General features: G+C 48.5%; 6 protein-coding genes across 6 annotated transcripts; 2 read left to right on the top strand and 4 right to left on the bottom strand.

Annotated features, from left to right (window-relative positions):
* Positions 1 to 2631: 2631 nt before the first annotated feature.
* On the bottom strand, positions 2632 to 5193 carry TRUGW13939_03871 (uncharacterized protein; the record flags this gene model as incomplete). The annotated part of the gene is made up of 5 exons (XM_035487049.1): positions 2632 to 2728; positions 2785 to 2911; positions 2961 to 4689; positions 4752 to 4847; positions 4909 to 5193. 5 exons carry the CDS (start codon positions 5191 to 5193, stop codon positions 2632 to 2634), a joined length of 2334 nt encoding a protein of 777 aa, XP_035342942.1.
* Positions 5194 to 6930: 1737 nt separating this feature from the next.
* Positions 6931 to 8043, top strand: TRUGW13939_03870 (uncharacterized protein; the record flags this gene model as incomplete). The annotated part of the gene is made up of 1 exon (XM_035487048.1): positions 6931 to 8043. One exon carries the CDS (start codon positions 6931 to 6933, stop codon positions 8041 to 8043), a length of 1113 nt encoding a protein of 370 aa, XP_035342941.1.
* A 673-nt stretch (positions 8044 to 8716) lies between these two features.
* On the bottom strand, positions 8717 to 11281 carry TRUGW13939_03869 (uncharacterized protein; the record flags this gene model as incomplete). Its single annotated transcript, XM_035487047.1, has 1 exon — positions 8717 to 11281. One exon carries the CDS (start codon positions 11279 to 11281, stop codon positions 8717 to 8719), a length of 2565 nt encoding a protein of 854 aa, XP_035342940.1.
* Positions 11282 to 11491: 210 nt separating this feature from the next.
* TRUGW13939_03868 (uncharacterized protein) lies at positions 11492 to 14219 on the top strand (the record flags this gene model as incomplete). The annotated part of the gene is made up of 5 exons (XM_035487046.1): positions 11492 to 11641; positions 11709 to 11956; positions 12025 to 12330; positions 12401 to 12545; positions 12597 to 14219. 5 exons carry the CDS (start codon positions 11492 to 11494, stop codon positions 14217 to 14219), a joined length of 2472 nt encoding a protein of 823 aa, XP_035342939.1.
* A 172-nt stretch (positions 14220 to 14391) lies between these two features.
* On the bottom strand, positions 14392 to 16111 carry TRUGW13939_03867 (uncharacterized protein; the record flags this gene model as incomplete). Its single annotated transcript, XM_035487045.1, has 2 exons — positions 14392 to 15975; positions 16076 to 16111. 2 exons carry the CDS (start codon positions 16109 to 16111, stop codon positions 14392 to 14394), a joined length of 1620 nt encoding a protein of 539 aa, XP_035342938.1.
* A 526-nt stretch (positions 16112 to 16637) lies between these two features.
* On the bottom strand, positions 16638 to 18743 carry TRUGW13939_03866 (uncharacterized protein; the record flags this gene model as incomplete). The annotated part of the gene is made up of 1 exon (XM_035487044.1): positions 16638 to 18743. One exon carries the CDS (start codon positions 18741 to 18743, stop codon positions 16638 to 16640), a length of 2106 nt encoding a protein of 701 aa, XP_035342937.1.
* Between the last annotated feature and the right edge of the window lie 160 nt (positions 18744 to 18903).

Below are 18903 nucleotides of genomic sequence, written 5' to 3'. Positions count from 1 at the left end.
GACTTGCCGAGTGAGCTGATAAACTCTCAAGTACGGAGTGGCAACACGTTTGTACGTAGGACTAAAACCAAGGGGGGTTGGTATTCTAGATCGGATGCCATCGGAGAATTCGTGCTATTGATCTTCAAAGATAAACATTGAAACATTTCGTATCCATAGCGGAAGTATCACTATCAATAGTGGGCACAAATCCGTTTTTTTTCCCCCTCTGACAGAAGAACGCAACCCCGGCCAATTGAATACATGTTTCCGTATGAATAATAAATCATCAATATTGTATTCCGGACCCAGAAAACACAACTACATATGTAGAATACTATGACGCAAGGGTCCCCGTCTGTGTTTCTATATTTCGATCAGATAGGCCTCGGTGGGGCCAACATCCGGAAAGTCAATTAGTATACAGCAGAAACGAAAAGAAAAAAGAAAAGTAAACCAGGGGTTCTAGAAGGGTTAAATGTGCGCTGTCATAATATTCCCTTGACAGGCTATACAAGAGGGTATTAAATGTAGATCAATTGATGGTGGAAAATATTCCCGAGTTAATGCGTTGTCAGCTGTTTCAAATTTGTCATTGCATGAGACTGTGTAATATTGTAAATATATGCGTATCAATTGTGTGACTCATCCCAACCCATAATAATAAATATGCCGTCGCAAATAACAAAGCCGCATGAGTTATGAGACGGCAGAACATGTAGAGGGAAAAAAAAGGGCTGCCCCCCTCGCCACAGAAAATTACTCAAAACAGCAATACACCATGCAAAGCCACATGTGATAGGAATGCCTAAGGCAGCCATCAATTGATAACCTGAGGGAGTTTCCACTTTGAGGCGAGGCCAATGCTATTATTTGCCACCTGCTTGTCGATCGGTCTTCATGTGTTGCATGATGGGGGGTCCGACCCTTGTATTATGGTCCGCTTCCCCGCAAAAAATAAATAAATACATACTCTGTAGTTCAAAGAGAATTAGTTATAAATCGGAAACATTGGATAATAAATAGTGGAAGGGGTAAATGTCCGTTTTATTGGTCTGATTTGTCCAGATGAAAATTTGACATTCCGTGGACCACTAAATAAATACATAGATAATGGTGGCCCATAAAAAAAATTGACGCCATCAAAGTAAGGCACTGCGTCATGTACGGGACCAATAAACAGATATGAACCTATTGAAAGCCAACAATAATGAATGATATGACAACTTATCTCTGACTAGCAGAGATACATACCTTAGTCATCCGAAATACTGCGCTCTGATTGCCTGGATCGAGATTCCGGCCAACTCCCCGCCCAATCGAGACGTGCACCAATCATCGGCTTGTCAGCTGCAATCAATTTATCAAATTGGAGCGAAGATCAAGATCGAAGCTACTACTACTACTTTTGCAGCCTTTTTTTATTTTATTTTGGCTTTTCACCAAAAAAAAGTATCCAATAATTTGCCCCTGTGGCTGAAATAGCGGCACTTAATATAACTTATTTAACAAGCTGTCATGATGTCAGCCATCAACTGACTAATGCGCGTGGTTATTTGGCCCGGCCACTGACAGTGAGTAGGGAAGTACGTGGCGGAGAACCATTACGTGTGTGTCTGGTGTGTGTGTACACACATAGATACACCTGGCAATAAGCGTATTGATGGATGTAAGCTATGTATTTTTCTTTTTTTCAAAAAAAAAAAAGATGCTTTCGGTTTTCAAAAACCAACTACTGTTACAACAAACCACACTTTGTTATTCCAATGTACATACAATTTTTTATTAAATCCTGCCGTCTTTAGAATCGAAGAGAGAAGGGAAAAAAAAATTAGTCAACTTATCATCAAATCAATCGATGGTGGCAATATCTATCACAAAGCTTACGGAGGAATTGACTGAGTAATTTTTGTACAACCACCTGCACAAGCATGGCTCGCTCGCCGAGCTTTTTTATTTTTATTTTTATTTTTTAAAAAAAGATATAATGACGTCGTTGACTATATATTAAGTAAAAAACCGTTTAAACATTAATAATAATAATTATTATTATGCGACGATTCGCACTGACATGTATGTATGCATGTATAATAACATACTCGTATTACTTACACCCAAGGAACAAAAAAAAAAAAAACCACCTATCCCAAAAATAGTAAGGCTGTAAGGACCCCAATGGCAAGCAATTCCAGCCAACCATGTACGATGTATCGCTCTTAGCATGTACCGAACTGGGAACGCTACTAGAATGTGTTTACAGGTCATGTCCGAGGTAAACACAAATTCAATGTCATTAATGATATATCCCAATTCGTCAGACCTAGAAAACTAGCCCTAACAAAAGTCGCCTATAAACTGCAATATCTGCCGAACTCGATTATTTATCGCGCCTGAAAAAAAAAAAGGATGAATACAACACAGCAAAGACAGAAGAAGAATGCCCAAATCGTATACCGGGTATGATAACTGCAAGTATTCCAAGACAACCACTGGCAAACAACCTGCCCGTCTGTATAAGTGTGATTGCTGGTTTTTTCGACAACGTTCTGGTATGAAACTCAACAAGCCAAGCCGTAAAAAGAAGGAATATCGCCTTCCAGAAGGGTCATCCCATATCGTAATGATGTAGAGTAGTAGTGATGGTGTAATTATTCAGTGCATAATAATCATCGAAAGTCCATCCATCCAAGAACCACAAGAACCGGAAAGTCCAGCAATGCTATACCCTCGCGGGGGTATTAAAGTATGTCTGTAATCCAGAGTTAGTAGAGCAAAAAAAAATCGACGTGTTTCTTTTCAACATACCCACTGCCCCCCTTTGCATTTCCATATACACCCGATTTCCTTCCAAAACTGGTGAGAATCTCGATACCGTCAATCCAGAGACCAGCTCTGACATAGAATCCTAGCAAGATCTCCCCGCGCCGCGTGTCTGTCGAGGGGTTAACAAGATTTTCATAAAAGTGCAGGAAAATGCTTACCAAAAATAAACTCGTCGCCGCCGGGCTTCCCCCCTCGTTTACCAAAGAGTTGGCTGGTTGCATCCTCGTAGCAGAATTCTAGACCGTCTAGCGCCGTGCCATGGTAGACTTTGATCGAGGTCAATAATTTACTTTGGGTGAAAACGCTGTCTAGAAGGATCTGTTGTGGTTCACTGCCATCCATTCGCGATGCGCCTAGCCTAGTGCCGTTGAAGCCCTTTTGGCTCTTGGGGAGCTTGATTGATGATTTTTTCGATTTCAAAATGCTCACATCCTCAATCGTCTGCTTTCCAAGACCACCCGAGAAGACTTTGAGGCCAAGTTTTGCCTTTTGCTTTTCTGGAGGCAGTAATTGTCGTAACTCGGACTCGGTAATAGTCACCTGGCGAGGGACGCTACTATTCGGTGCTTCACTGTGAATGTACTCGATGAAGTGGTGACAGAGCTCGTCGCCATCCGTGTAAATCTCGATAAAAGCGACACCTGATGAGGCCGTGATGAGTAACTTGCCATTTTCCACAGGCCATATTTGAACGCTTTCATCGTGATGAGACGGGGAGTCGCTCGGTAAGCGGAAGCATGGGTGAAATCTGAATCGAAGAGCATCGAGCCGGTGCCATTGACACTCATCGTCTGGCTTGCACACTTTCAATCCCTGTGACTTGGTTCGAGTTGAGAAGGGCTCGCGACTGGTGAAGGTCCGGTTCAAACGGACGTAGTCGCGAGACATGACACCGGATTCCTGGTGAGGGCACCCAAACAAGTGACCAACTTCATGCAAATGCGCACCGATTCCAATGTTGGCAGATTCCCAGTTGCTCCCTGCTTCTCCACAATCATTGGCAAGATACTGTGTATCGGTCCTGGTGCAGTCGGTGAATGCCGGGACGACTTCCTCTAGACATGACGGATAGCTTTGGAGACAGTGGGAGCCGAAAATAGCTAGTTTGATATTGTCGCCATGCGAGCCCAATGCCGCATGACCAGTGATGACCTTCGATTGAGTGTCCCAATGAGAATCGAGTAGCAACACCGAAACATACCGTTTCTGATCCGGGGTTGGTCGAAAGTGTTGCGTCACAGCATCCATTGCAATGCGAAAGAGTTCCTGCTTCTTGGTAGCAGGGCCATGTTGTTGTGCAATATCCAGATCCCGGAGTTCTGCCACCGTTTTGTCAGTGCGAACGACGTGTATTTTGGCCTCGTTTTTCATGTTTCCTGCTTGGGTATCGTATTTACTGAGAGTCCCTACTTGCCACTCCTCTTCAAATCTGAAGCAGCGTCGACCGAAAGTATGCCGAAACATTTGTTCTCCGGTAAAGGCTTGCCAAAGATAAGCAGCCATTCGGTACTTTCGTATTGCCGTGTCCAAATCATTTTCTTCCCGTTGGACACGATCAGGGAGGGCATCGAAAGTGCCAGGGGAATCCTTGGCTAGAAGAACCACCAGGTCGAGGGGTGGAGAATTGGTCAGAGGAAGACAATTGATATTATGCCAGGCAGAATGGCTAGAGGCGGAACTGATAGACTGTTTAGACGAAGTGAATTCAAAGCGTAGCCGATTAGGACCTGGCGATAGATGTACAAGGGCCCTGAAGTGTGACTCAGAAACAGGCCATGTCGTGGCATGAAAGCTTTCCTGGTGGTGGTAGACTGTAACAGTTCCATCTACTGGACGCTGGCGCGGATCGCCGATTTGGCCGTAAAGCAGGAGAACTTTTTGATGTACCTAAGCGATGACAAGTCAGCCACAGCAATTTTTATTTTCTTTCTGTCCAGGTCGAGTCATACCCATGAGTTCTCAGACACGGATATAATCCGGGGGGCATATGGAGATGTTGGAGCGGGAGTGCGGATCGAGCTACTTGCGGGCGAGGTGGTTCCAGCCTGGAGATTGAGAAATGGGTCAGTTGATATTTTGATTAAAACAATGTGCGCCGCAACGTACATAGAAGCTATTTCTGTTCGATTGGGAGACAATAGGCACCGGACGCTGCGGTGGCGGTGACTGTATGGGCGTTTCCGTTCCGCTGGCGATTTCGCTGAGGGGCTGGAGATTAGAGGTCGACAAGGTGGGCTTAATCGACGACGGAGGTGTGCTAGAGCTGTACACGGTCTCCAGCGTCGACGAAGACTGGCCACTTGTCATATCGTCGGTGGGTTTCGAGACGCCAGACGGGGTTGTTCGGAAGCTGGCCTTGGACCGGCGTCGAAGCTCTCTGAAGATGGCCATCCCGGGATAATTGATACAGGCGAAACAAGTAAACAATGGAGCCGCCTTCCGGCGAAACCTGCGGTGTTGTCCACCAACGAGCTGGTAGAGATTGAATTGAGCTGGCAGGAGCGAAGGGGAAAGGTTGAATGTATCGCAGAGAGAGAGAGAGAGACGGGGAGAGAGAGAGGAATTGACGGTTGCGGCTGAGCAGTCAACAAACCACGCGGCAGGAAGGCACGAGCGAGAAATTCGAGGATGCGATACGATGCGAAGCTGCGTTTATCTAGAAGCACGGCAGGACGAAGAAAACGAGCGATCAATGATACAGCAGGGAGGGCGATCAGAAGAGACGACAGGAGGCGGAATCTGGCCGTGTTGCAAAACAAGCGTTCGCAAAGAATGGACACGACGATTGATGATAACGGTCGCAAAGCTGCTGCGTCGTCCCGTGCATCAGCGTCTCCACCAGCACGTCGATTATGGATCGGTCATTGGAAGCTGGAAAAAACAGCGGCCAGGAATCTGATATGGAGAGATGCTAAAGTGTGCGTTGGGAAACACAGGCCCTGATGACGCGGATCAGCCCGCTCTTGTTTCACCTGCATTCTCGAGGCCCGCTGTGTCTGACTGAGACTGCATAATCGACTCTTGTTCAATTCGAGGTTGTTGCAATGTTTACGATCTATCATGCAGCGATCTCTGCCAAGGCCGCTCGCATTCAGCAGCTTGTTAACTAGTCAGTTGTTACTAGTGAGGTTACTATTATTATCGCAGCTATCCTACTAGATCGCCCAATGGCAACGCAACGGCAGGCTGTAGACTAATAATATCGCCCGACTGCTGCTTGCTTCGAAGGGGCCTGAATGGACAGGAGCCGAAATAATGCGCCATTGGATACAAAAGAGTCTCTTTCGAGGGCGCTGGATACTAGAAACAGCGTGCGTCTGTCTGTCTGTTGTCTTTGGCAAGTTGGAAAAAAAAGGTGTTGATGGGTGTAGTCCGTGCAACTAACCGTCCTAGGAATGCGACTATGTAAAGACCAAGAATGCCTGCCTAGTGGGTGTTAATGGAGTCGGTTCGTGGTAAAGATTCCATCTCAGAGAGTGTCGTCGAGCAAGCAAGTATATGGAGTAGAAACCGATGCTGCAATCATTGCCCTCGAATGGACAATTGTATATCGGGTAGCGAGCGCATTCGACGGAGTAGACCGATACTACTGGTGATGTTTGAAGCCATAGGATTCGCCTGCGGTGGTGCATCTCAATTGAAGTCTTGAAATAAAGAAGAGACGGTGGTTCCCATTCCTCGACGATGGCCCGGCGACGGCAGGGCAGGTCCCCACCCGGCCAGCCCTGCCTGCCGTGCGTGCCCTGCCACCGGCTCCTCTCAGTCCTCCCCCAAAGAATCTGCACGGGCTGCCTCTGCCAGCTCTCTCTCTGCACTCCTCAAACCGCTTCGCTCGCCTTCGACTGGCCAGTCGGCACCATCTTCAATTGACCAGTCTTGCGTCGAGGCCTGCGTTTCTCACCAATCCAGGACTTCTCCAAGCGTCCCCCCTGCAGCCCTGTCCGGACTCTGGAGAACGAAACCCCCGGTCGTTTGACCTCCCCCTCTCGTAGGCTGGAAAAACACTTCCTGCGAATTCTTCGCCCTTTTTAACTTTTTCTACAATCTTTTTTGGTGCTTCCCTCATACGTCTACTGCTGCGTTTGTTCCCTAGGTTCTCTGGCGATTGGAGAGGAGAAGCGAGAAAAAATGTCACCCACACAGCAACGATCCGTGGACAAGACAATGCGGAATAACATCGCCAAGGTTGGCTTCTCTTGCACTCACCACGGAAAAAACAATGGCACTGCTGACACTACCTCTTCCTCCCAGGTCTGTCTCAACCTTCAGGATCGACTGGGCCTCGCCAAAGTCAAATACCAACAGGGTCGGTTGGCTCTGTCCGACTGCAAAGACAGTGATGATCGATGGGCATCCGACAAACCGTCCGACTCCTCCTCGGAGGCCCCTCCTAGCCGCTACGAAACGCCTCTGACCTCGTCGCCCGTACGGAACATGACGTTTTCCCACGAGCTGCCTCGGTCGGCCAAAAATAAGCATGCCGCCACGTTCAATTCAGACGTGATGCAGCCAATGCTGAATGCCAGCCGAAAGCGAGTGCGGTCTGATTCGGTTACGGAACGGCCAGCAAAGGCCCGAAGAAGGACATCGTGGAAGGCTTCTCACCAGCTGCCGGAATCCTCGCCTGGCCTTGCCCGCCAGTTGCCAATCTACTCGAACCACCCTCCGGCATTGGACGCCCCAGGCTCTGCATTCCCTGGCAATTCAGACGAGGAAAATGACCTCGAGCTTCCTGCTCGTCGGTTCAACAACGTCAGTTCCTCCATGATCAGCTCTTCTCCGCCGCGGACGCCGCCCCTACAGGCGGCCCGATTGCCGAAAAATGATAAAGACCTGGAGCACGAAGATGGAGCGGATCTACTGCTTTATTTGGCAAACTCTCCCACCCCGGCGAGGATCAATACCAAATCGCAGACACGGGACTTTCCTCCATCCACCCCGCCAAGTCAGTATGCCGCTTTGCCATCGTTGACGCCCACGCCAGGAAATGGTGGCTTCCCCAACCTTGGTACCCCGGGACAGCAGTTCAACTTTGCCGACTTCGTCAACGTTACCCCAAGTCCTGCCCAACGTCCCTGGGGTGGCCGGACCCCAGGGAATATGTCCAAGACCCCGCTCATGAGGACTGCTCGGAAGTCGTTGAATTTCGACAACCTGGTGCCTCCAGACATGAACAGCCCGATCGGACGCAACAAGAACACTGGCCTGGCCCTGCAGCTGGGTGACGAGCTTCGGCCGTGATCTTGCAGCCCTGCTGTTATAATTTTTTCCCTTTGTCCCTTTTCACGCCCGACACGACTGATTCATGACACTACATATTACTTCTGATATGATTCCGTTCCATGCGATGCAATTGCATATTTACAGCGCCCTGTTGCTCGCAGCCTATCTTTCCCTCTCTCCCATCTTGTGGGTCACACATTTTGTTTAATTTCTAACTACCAACGATTATACTTGTTTTGTCGTATATCATACTTGGCCCGATGTCTATATATGCATCATACTCTTTCTGTTCTTTCCCTTGTGTTTTGTTGTCCATGGCGTGGCTTTGTGTTTTCTCTCCGGCCAACGGACTATTATTAGTTGCTCGTTATCCCATCTGGATCTGTACCTAGTCTCAATCAACCCACCCGCCAGCGATGCTGCTGGCGAATCAATATCAATAACGCTGATGTCACTTAACACGTTGTCACGCGTGCGCGTCGCGTGGCGCGTCGCAGCGCGACGCGATTGCCTCATTAGGCGTAGTGTGTTTACCCCACCATGTGGACCGCTCCGATTGGCGGCGGCGACGTCATTCCATCTTGATGTTTTTTTTTACACTTTACAACGAACAACTTCAACGCTGATCGCACGCCATTGATACGTTGGGGAGTACTCCGTAGTCTGTACCAATAGAGTCGCGTGTCTGTGCTCAGTGTTCAAGCGCAAGATCCTCGTCGTCGTTTTCCTCACCAAGGAGTATGCCCTCTTCCGTCGCACGCTCCGCCTGTTTCCGCCATAGCCCAGCGAGAAAGTCCGACGTGCTCGCTTCCTCCAGCGATTTATCCTCTCGCACTCGCAGAAAGCGTGGGAACCGCAGACTCAATCCCCTCTCCTCACTGACAAGCCCGATAGCTGCCGTATACGTTGGACTCAACGTGATATCCGCAAACGCCATCTCCCAAACTTCCTGCGGCTCGAACCAGACATCTGGCTCGCCGGCGCCGTAGTCGACGTAGCTGGGCCGCGAGATGACGTTTTCGCTGCCCTGGGCGTATTTGTCTTTGTTTGTTTGGTAGAATTTGTCGGTGAAGCCGGACATGCATTTGGTGACGGCTTCTAGGTAGCCTGTCTCCGGGTTGCGCACGGCGAGGAGGATTGGCGACCACCATTTAGCTTTGCGTCCGTTGCCGTGCCATGCGCCAATGGGTATTAGGTCGAGGGTCTCGGATGAGGCGCTATAGTCCTTTTTCACTTTGAGCCATGATTCGAGCCGTTTGTCGGGTTCGTAGGTTGAAAGCAGGGCTTTGCGGCGTGTGGGTTTTTCTTTTTTGGGCTGCGTTGTGACGGCTTGGTTTTCTGTGAGTTCTTCCTCGTCGGCGATTGTACCTGGGGGTTGCTTCTGGTTCTGGTTGTTGCCGTTGTTGTCCAGGATTTTGACCATGATGCCCTCGCATTTGACGTCAGTCGCGCTCTTGAAAAACTCCAGCACAGCCTCCGACTCCCCAGACGTAGTGTCTATGCTCTTGACCCATGTAAATCGATTAGAAATTTCTGTAAAAAGCCCGCGAAGCATACTCCGCCGTTCTCTGAATGACCGGTCGAGCAGCGGCTCGCCGTTCAGGTACATCAAATCAAACGCAAAAAGACAGACATTCACCTTGATGCTCCCAACATCAACATTTTTCTTGGCGCGATTGGTGAGGATCTGGAACGCTTGGAGGTCGCCAGTCTCCCGGTCGACGGCGACTACTTCCCCTTCGAGGATAAAGCTGGACACGGACTCGCCTCGAATTTGGGGTACGAGGGAGACCAGGTCTGGATACTTGTCTGTCATGACTTCGAGATGGCGGGAGAATATGCTCACTTTGCCGTTTGCGTCGCAGTGAACCTGTGCTCGTTGGCCGTCGTACTTGTACTCGCAGGCAAATTCTTTTCCTTGTAATTTGGTCAACATATCTGACAGATCTCGAGTGATACTGCCCAGCATAGGTCGTAGGGGGATATGTAGCGCCAATCCACATCGCACAAGTAATTCTTCCGACACGCCGATCTCAAGTAGACACGGTACGAGATCGTCGTAGTTGGGATGACGAGCATAAGACGCCTTGACCATCTCTTCAGCTTTGGCATAAACTTCAGTAAGCTCCTCCTTTTTCAGGCAGCTTAGATGGTGCATTCCTTGGACTGTAAATCTCGCGTCGGGGGGTTTAGAGAATAGAAACGCTCTTGCGAGCGCAATGAGCATCGTCGTTTTCACAGCACCGATGCGTAGGTGCTGGACTAGAGTTCTCACAATATAACGACTCTCCTCGGCCCCTCGAGTATCTTGAAGTAATCTTTCGACGATGCGTTGTTTGGTCTCTTGGCTTCCAGTACCTTTGCTTCTTGCAATCTTGACTAGGGATTGATAGACACCCTTTATAGTCAGTGGTTTCGGCTTCTTGAGCGTGAAGCTCTGTCGTTTCTTGGCCTCGAATGCCACATCCCCGGCGTCTCCATGCTTATTATATAGTGTCTTGAGCCCCTGACTATTCAGCCCGTATATGTTTTTAAAAGCTTTTGATATAGCCGACCCTCCAAGCCCAAGTTCTGCCGGCTCATACGGCGGCGCAAATGAATTAGTCGCCAACCAGACTGCCGGCAAGAGGCTGTCCGGAGCCCCCTCGATCAGAATTCGTAATAGGTTCACCAGAGTATCCACGATTTTGATCCGTTTCGTCGTCGCGTTCACCAACACGAAGGCTCTTGTCAGGAGCGCATATGATGCATCTCCGCTGCCCCCGCTGTCTTGTGTTTTCCAGTGCTTCTGGAGCTCTGGGATGTATTTTGAAGGGTCGAATGTCAAGGGACTTTCGTCGAGGGGGATAGACGAGACGATGGTATCTTCTGAACCAATATGGGACTGCAAGGATAATATATCTTTCTGAAAAGTCGGTTTTGACCGCACAAGAGTCGAAATATCCGATATCGTAGCTGCTGGAGGAGGGGTCACTTTTGTGACATTTTTGTCCGGGGAATCATTATTGTTATCTGCGATTGCGGTGGGTTCGGAAGCTGTCGGCGCATCCTCCTCCTCCTCTTGATTCCATTCAGCTTGTAGTTTTCGGGCGAGCTGTTCGTCGCTCAGGGTTCCTTCTGTCTGGTCTGATATTGTCGTTTGCGACTGGAGTTTTGGCTGTGTCTGCTGCTGTGTGAAGAATGATTCAATGCGCCTGACGTGCCCGGAGGATGAGCCGAGTGTATTTGTTTTTCGCTTCTTGGCCGGGCTAGGCATGGTCACCAGCAATAATCAACAAATATGTTGGCTAGTAAAAACAATAAATGCGATAAAACTTAAAAAACAAATTGCGGTGGTAGATGAAGCTGGAGCTGGAGAGCTCCCTCCGCACCGCACCCCGGCGGCTCCACCTTGAACCTGGCGTCATCGTCCTGACGGAACACATCTACTTATTTCTCCCCGCCGCAACCACTGTCAACAACAACAATGCCTGCCTCTCTCGACCAGCTCTCCTCCCAGGAGGCCACCAGAGTGCAGGATTATCTGAGCGATAAAATCCAGTCATTGGCTGATCTCGAAAGCTTAGACTCGCTACTCTCCAATCTTGGTGCCCAGCATGAGTTGCAGCGCAAACAGGTAAACTTATTTTTCTTCTCTCCTCTCTTCTTCAACGTGCGCAGAATGGAACTGACATGTCATGCAGCTGGCAGAGGCACAGGAAGCACTCGACAAAGCGACAATTGCGTCAAAGAACCATTCCGATGCGGTGCGAGAACAGGCCGAAGCCTTCAATCGACAGCAGGCCGATATCGACCGGCGCTTGAAGATAATCACACAATCCGAAACCAGCGATGAAGCAGTGCGTTCGTTCGAATTGAGTATGAAAAAGCTACAGAGGCTGGATGTTGCCAAGGGGTATCTGTCGCTATTACATGAAGTAGAAGGGTTAAGGTAAGACTAGTGGCGGTCAATGTTTCCTTGTCGAACAGAAAGATAAAAGCTAACTTCGATGTACATAGTGAGCAAGTCTCGAAGAATGTGGAATCGGCTCCCCAACAGTCGTTACCCCCATACAGGCGTCTACGTGATATTTTGTCGTCGCTGAAAGATGCCCAAGTCGCCGCGGAGGGCGCTGCTCCCCACCTCGTCGATACCATCGAAAAGCTTGTCGCCTCCGTGAAGAAGCGAATACAGGAAGTTTTCAGCAGCCGGTTACAGGGTACACTTGAAAAGCTTAAATGGCCTGGGAAAGAACTTGTCTTGAATGATGGCTTCCTTCAAGAATGGGCTGATAATGTTGATCTTTTGTTGGATTTCCAAGAGCCGTGAGTGTGGCATTTAGGAATATTTTCCCGCTAAGAAACAAAAGCAATTGCTGACATATTACCTTTCTAGTGATCTCAAAACCCGGGATGCTGTCACTGCTAAACACGGAGAAGAGACGCAAGTGCTATTACCATTGGAGGTTATGGTCCATCCACTAGAACTTCGCTTCAAATACCATTTCAGCGGAACAAAGCTAACTAATAGGCTAGACAAGGTGAGAATATTTTCTTCTTTTCCAAGTATAGAAACTGACTTGTGAAAAAAGCCGGAATACTTTCTTTCCCATGTGTCCGATTTAATCGCCACTTATGCCGGCTTCTTTGTAGCATATTTGCAGCCTATCTTGGACAGACGAGCCGACTCCGTTGGCCAAGCACTGGAGTGGCATTTCCTAAGTGCAACAAACGCTTTTATTACTGCCTTGCTACCAATGGTCCGACAAAAGATAAATGCCATCGTTCCACAAGTGGCGACAAACCCTCAGCTTTTCAGCCACTTTTTACACGAACTCATGAACTTTGATACAGACCTTCGGGAAACATGGAATTATCTTTCAGATCCATATTCCTCTGAAGCATGGGAGGGGCTAGCTTCCGAGCTGCTCTCTCAACAAAATTGGTTCGACCGATGGCTACAAGTCGAGAAGGAATTCGCGCTCTCTAGATATAAAGACATCATTGATACCCCAGAAAGCGGACAAATTGACTACGACGGAGTTGAAGGAAACGCCACGAAACCAACCAACGCTGCTATACGAGTTAACGACCTTCTTGAAACTATAACAGACCGATATAAACCACTGTCCTCGTTTAGCCAGAAGTTACGCTTCCTCATAGACATCCAGATCACGATATTCGACCAGTTCCATGAACGTCTACTTTCTGGCCTGGAGGCGTATCTTGCCATGACTTCAACGATTGGCCGCACTGTACAGGGGGGTGACCAGGGAGACCTTGAAGGCGTGGCTGGTCTCGAGAGACTATGTCGGATCTTTGGCAGTGCAGAATACCTCGAAAAGAAAATGCAAGACTGGAGCGACGATGTGTTTTTCCTTGATCTATGGTCTGAACTCCAAGACCGTGTGCAAAAAAATAGGGACGAAGGCAAGAACGTTGTAGGACCCATGTCCATCGCCGAAGTAGCGCAACGAACCTCGCAAACTGTGACTGAAAACAACCTGACCAACAAGAGCCACATGTCTGAGGGGGCCCTGTTCGACGAGACCGCATCGGCATACCGTCGTCTCAGGATGCGCTCCGAGAGCATCCTCATCTCTACATTCTCCACCCAAGTCCAGTCCTCGCTAAAATCCTACTCTCGCGTTTCCACATGGTCATCACTTTCGTCACCCTCTGCGAGTTTCCCTCATCCGCTCACGTCTGAGTTGACGGCTGCTATTCGCATCTTATCCTCGAATATCTCTTTCCTCGCCCGCGCCTTGGGAACTGCGCCTTTGCGAAGGATAACAAGGCAGGTTCTGCTTTCAGTGCAAACATTCCTTTGGGACAATGTAGTTCTACGCCACTCCTTTTCCGCCGCTGGTGCCTCGCAACTCGCCAGTGATGTCCATCACATATGCGGTGTCGTTGACAGCGCCATTAGCGTTCAGGGCCCTCCAGCTCAAGGCGAAGCAAGACGCACCATCAAAAAGCTCAACGAGGGGCTGACTCTTTTGGGTTTGAAAATAAAACCACAAAATGTCCCAGATGAATCACAGGATGTGCAACATGCTGACGAGAAGAAAGAGTTGGGGCTGTGGGAGGTGGAAAGAAAACTATTTGCGAATAATGAATCTGCTCGTGAGGTTTTGAATGAATTGGACATTGATACGTTGACCGAGGCAGAGGCGAGAGCGGTGTTGGAGAAGAGAGTTGAGATTCGGAGTTGAGCAATTGTCTATCTAATGTATTAATCTATTCGGCCTTCTGAAAAGGCTTGCATTTTTCCAAGTCATGAGTCCTCTATGTTCGTATTTATTCTAGCCATCGTGTCATGTCTGTCTCTAGCTGATGAAAAGAAAACCAAGACAATCTTGATACTTTTGGAGAATTGACCTCCAGCTATTCCCTCACTCTGTCAACAATCCCAGGACCGACATCTTCAATAGCGCGAATCAGACCATCCATAGTCTTTCTGGTTGTCGATATGTTGACGACACAGCGGAAAAACTTGCCCTTCCCCTTGTTCTCGACATCGTTACTACTTGGTGGCGCATAATCAATCATGTATCCCTTGTCGACAATGGCATGAGTGATTTCTTCAGTGATCTTGCTATTCTTGGCAGCGCGTGCATCCTCTGAGATGTTGCTCTCTGACTCATGAACCAAGCGTTTGCCCGGCGCATAGTAGTAGCACACCTGTAAGCAGGGAGGTGGGTTTTCACTAAGAAGAATGAAATCCGGATGGTTGTCAATAACAGTTGCCAAATAGGAGGCCACATCGGCAGCCTCGTCGATCTGGCGCTCGTAGCCCTCGGATCCGTAATATGTCCAGCTTAGGAATAGTTTCAGAGAGTCTGCACGTCGACCGCACTGAAGGGTCAAGTCTGCAAGATCCCAGACCTCGGGAGATTCGGGTTGTACCTCTGATAGTTCTTCTTCTACCTTGCCGTTGGGTTGCTGATGGTCAGTATCGACGTTGTGGAAAAGGTATCCAGCCGGAAGAGTGTTTGCGCGGTGGAATTGGCGGAGATCTGCTGCGAGTAAGAAAGAACATGTCACGGGGACACCTAGCATTTTATGAGGGTTAATGGCAATACTGTCTGCCTTTTCTGCTCCAGCTAGCTTGGATTTGTGATGCTTGGAGAATACGAATGAGCCACCCCATGAACCGTCAACGTGTAACCACAGATTGTGTTTCTTGCAGACCGCTGATATTTCATCGAATGGATCGAATGACCCCAAAACAGTTGTACCAGCGGTTGCGTTCACATAAAAGGGGGTTCGACCTTCGTTCTTGGCTTTTTGTACGAGATTGTCCAACTCAGACGGAATTATGCGACCTTGTTTATCAACAGGCACCGACCAAACGGCACTGCTTCCAAAACCAAGCATCTGAGCCGCTTTTTCAATGCTGTAATGGCCATGTTCGCTTGTGAACAGGACGAATCGATAGCCTCCGTTCCCTTCGGTCTTGGTTTCCGGATAAAGAATGTTTCTGGCAATGACAATGGACGTCGTGTTCGAAGCTGATCCACCCTGAACAGAAATACCGCCAGAGTACGGGCCATTGAGACCAAACAGCGACGCTAGCTTTTTGGCAGTATACTTTTCAATGAGCGTCAAAGCGGGTGAGACGTGGTAGACGTGAACATTGGTGTTTAATGTTGCAAGTATGAGCTCAGCTGCAACCCCAGGAGCATTTGTCGACGCGTAGAGCTTGTCCAGGAAGCCCTGGTGCCAGGTATTGACCGAATAACGCAGTACCTGCTGGACAATCTCGAGCAGGCCATTCTGTCCCTGTCCGGTGGTAGGGAAATCGAGATTTAGTATCTCCTGGAGTTCCTTTGGACTTTTGTGATCGATCAATAGTGCGGCTGCCTTGTTTGAGTTACCGTTTACACCATTCTTGGAACCATTCTCAAGCGATTGAGTATCGGCCGAGCGAATGAATGGGACGAGGAGGTTCTGGACGGCATTGAGGAGCTACAAAAGATAGAATCAATCAGTAAATTTCCATAGACGGTTGGAAGCCAATGCAGCACTGAAGCAGCTGGCCACAAAGTGGCAAAGCTAATTGACATACGTTCCCAACTTCATCTGCGCGACTCGGCTGGTCCATCGTTTGCGGTCACGGCCTGCGTTACTCCTCGGAGAACGTTGCGAAAACTGCACTAGAAGCACTAAAGCACTCAAGTGCTGTTGCCTAGTTGACATGCCAACTGAAAAACGCAAATAAACGTCGCACCCTCATCGTGCTGGGGTGGATCTGTTCTTCCTATATAAGCAGCGGTACCGGAAGGAGAAGATTCCCAAAAAAAATTTCCCCGCGATTGCGCCATCCGGAATGATCACCGAGAGCTCAAGAGAGATGACATCATTCAATGTTGTGTGGTTTACACCATTATCTCGAGAATTTAGTGAATGCATGAATTGTGAGAAGACTGGGAGATATGGACCCTGTTATGCGTTTAAATTGCCGGAATCAGCATTTTGGAGGGAGTTGTGTGACTTGCATGTGCAGGTTCCGGTACCCCCGGCTACATGTACATGTACACCAGTTGGCGTTGATATATAACATTGAATAGTGCAATAGACGTTGAAAAGGGACCTTTATTTTTGATACTATATACAAAATCATCTACTCATCATTTTGTGGCAATGCCTGTCCTGTTACCCCTAATCCTAGCGGACTTTTCAGCATTATCGAATCTTTCTCGCGCAAGATCAAGTTTCGATTTCACCGGTTTCTTTCGCTCAATAGAATTGGGAGAGTCTGTCTGATCCTTGGCAGCTTTGGCTTTAACCTTCCATTCTCCTCGTCGTCTTTTGTAAAGATCCATGGACCAGTTCCTCCACACTGCTCGACCCAGGAAAGAGTCACGTAGTTCAGGCTCGTGATCGGCGAGTTCTTGCGCGAGTCTTTCCTTGACAAAAAAGACGTCCTTGGATGCCTCCCAAAGAACATCTACCACATGAGAGCCGCTGTTATCCAGAGCAAGGGATTTTATGTGACCGCAGAAACGCGGAAGGAGCTGGCGACGAAACTGGGTGGTTGATGTGGGTGCTGTTAGGGCTTTTTGTACCACATGAGACGTAGTCGAATTCATCGACATGGCTACAAGTTCGTCGGAAGGTATAGCCAAGAGACCAGAATATACAAGGTCGCTTAAGGGCCCAGAGGCTCCAAGCATCGTCTGTGCCAGTAAAGATCCGTGTATCTGAATGGGAGATGGCTTCTTTTGCTTTTGCTTTTCTGGTTCTTCGTCCGGATTTTCGACTTCTTTTCTCTCCTCGGTAGGCTGTTCGGTCTCTTCTACCTTCAATAGCTGGCGTAGTCTTATGGCTGGGTCGTTATCAAACGAATCTTCCAAAGCCTTCGCAAGAGATTTGGTATCGACATCTCGAACAATGCAGCGCTCAATAAGCACTTTCGGAACGATCACTCGTGATCTCTCAATGAGACTGGGGATCTCTGGAACTATGAGATCGAGGTCTGCTTGTAAATCGTCTCGGCCAACTCTCTCCAAAACACGCACGAGGACATATGATGCAATCTCATTTCGTGCGAGAGAAGACATCCTTTCACAAATGACGTTCTTGTGAATGTTCTTGAACAACTTCCCAGGCGCGTTGCGTACAATAGTCTCTACCAGTCTCGAGCCAACAGGGTCGTATAACAACCCCCCCAAGAAAATGGCAGATTGTGTACCCTCATCCAGGGAATCCTCGGGGATTAAGCGGCGGATGATGGAGTTCGAGTCCTTCGCAACCGATTTTCCAAAGTGCGAAAGCTCCAAGGATACCAATAGTTGCAAGACCGGGTTACCGATATGATGTGTTGCCAAAGCCCTCAAATAAGTGTCGTCTAGTCCAGAAGTCATGTCATTCATGACCTTTTTCAAAGTGGTGACAAAGGCCTCCGGAACAGCGCGCTGCTTAAGGGATGGAATCTCATTATTTTGCGCATCACGCGATGCCACTCCGATTTTTTCTTTCTTTTTGCTCGCGATGACGGAATTGTTCGACGAAATATCAACAGGCTCGCCGGCCAAAACGAGGAGCAGGACACGTATAGTATGAGATGCGAATCGTTCGGTTAAGAGATAGCCCCAGTTGCCTTCTAGCTCTGTAACGACCTGCAAGAACATGTCTGCCAAAGACAAGTCGCTTTGCTCTTCATCCTGCGCATCATTGTTTGTCTTTTCCTTGCTTGATGCTTTGTGGTTGACCGCCGGAGCGGCTTTGGTGAAAAGAGTCTCACAGCAATGACTCGCAAAACGATGCTGTACGAGATGGAGAAAGTGACCTAGAAACTTGCCAAAAAGTCGTCGAATCTGATTGATATCCGAAATTGAGATAAGCCTCTCCAGCAACCGAGAGCACGATTGACTGCAAGCAATTTTCAATTCTTTGCCCTTGGCCTCTTCGAACACACTCTCGACAAATATACCGCGTTGCTCAGCGTCTTCAAATTGATTCAAATCCAGAATTTCGGCAGCTTTCGAAAAATAATCTTGTTCCTCAGCATCCAAAAGTCCGTAGAAAGGCGTATCACCTTCGTTTGTTTGCTCAATTGCGCCGTCCTCGCCAAAGTCAACCGGGACGAAATCTTCGTTGCCGATTTCAGGAGATGCTCGCTGGCGTTTTACAGCTGGTTCCTCGGGCTCCTCATCTTCTCTTTTCCGCTTTGTTTCTTCCTCCCTCTCCTTTTCTTGCGCGCGGCGACCTCTTTTCTGCTTTTCACGAGGCATTGTGACTGATGCGATGTTGATTGAGTGGAGGAGAAGCTGGTCGCGCTATGATTTTTTTTTTGGGATAAGATATGGCCCGTGCACTGGGCGATAACATGATAAGCTCATGTTTGCAGTGTTTGCCTTTCCCGCTCAATACAATAGACTTGCAAACCAAAAC

This window comes from Talaromyces rugulosus, chromosome II, assembly GCF_013368755.1.
Source record: "Talaromyces rugulosus chromosome II, complete sequence".
Lineage (NCBI taxonomy): Eukaryota > Fungi > Ascomycota > Eurotiomycetes > Eurotiales > Trichocomaceae > Talaromyces > Talaromyces rugulosus.
Note: the sequence above shows the minus strand (reverse complement) of the source record. Positions and strands in the feature narration are given on the sequence as shown.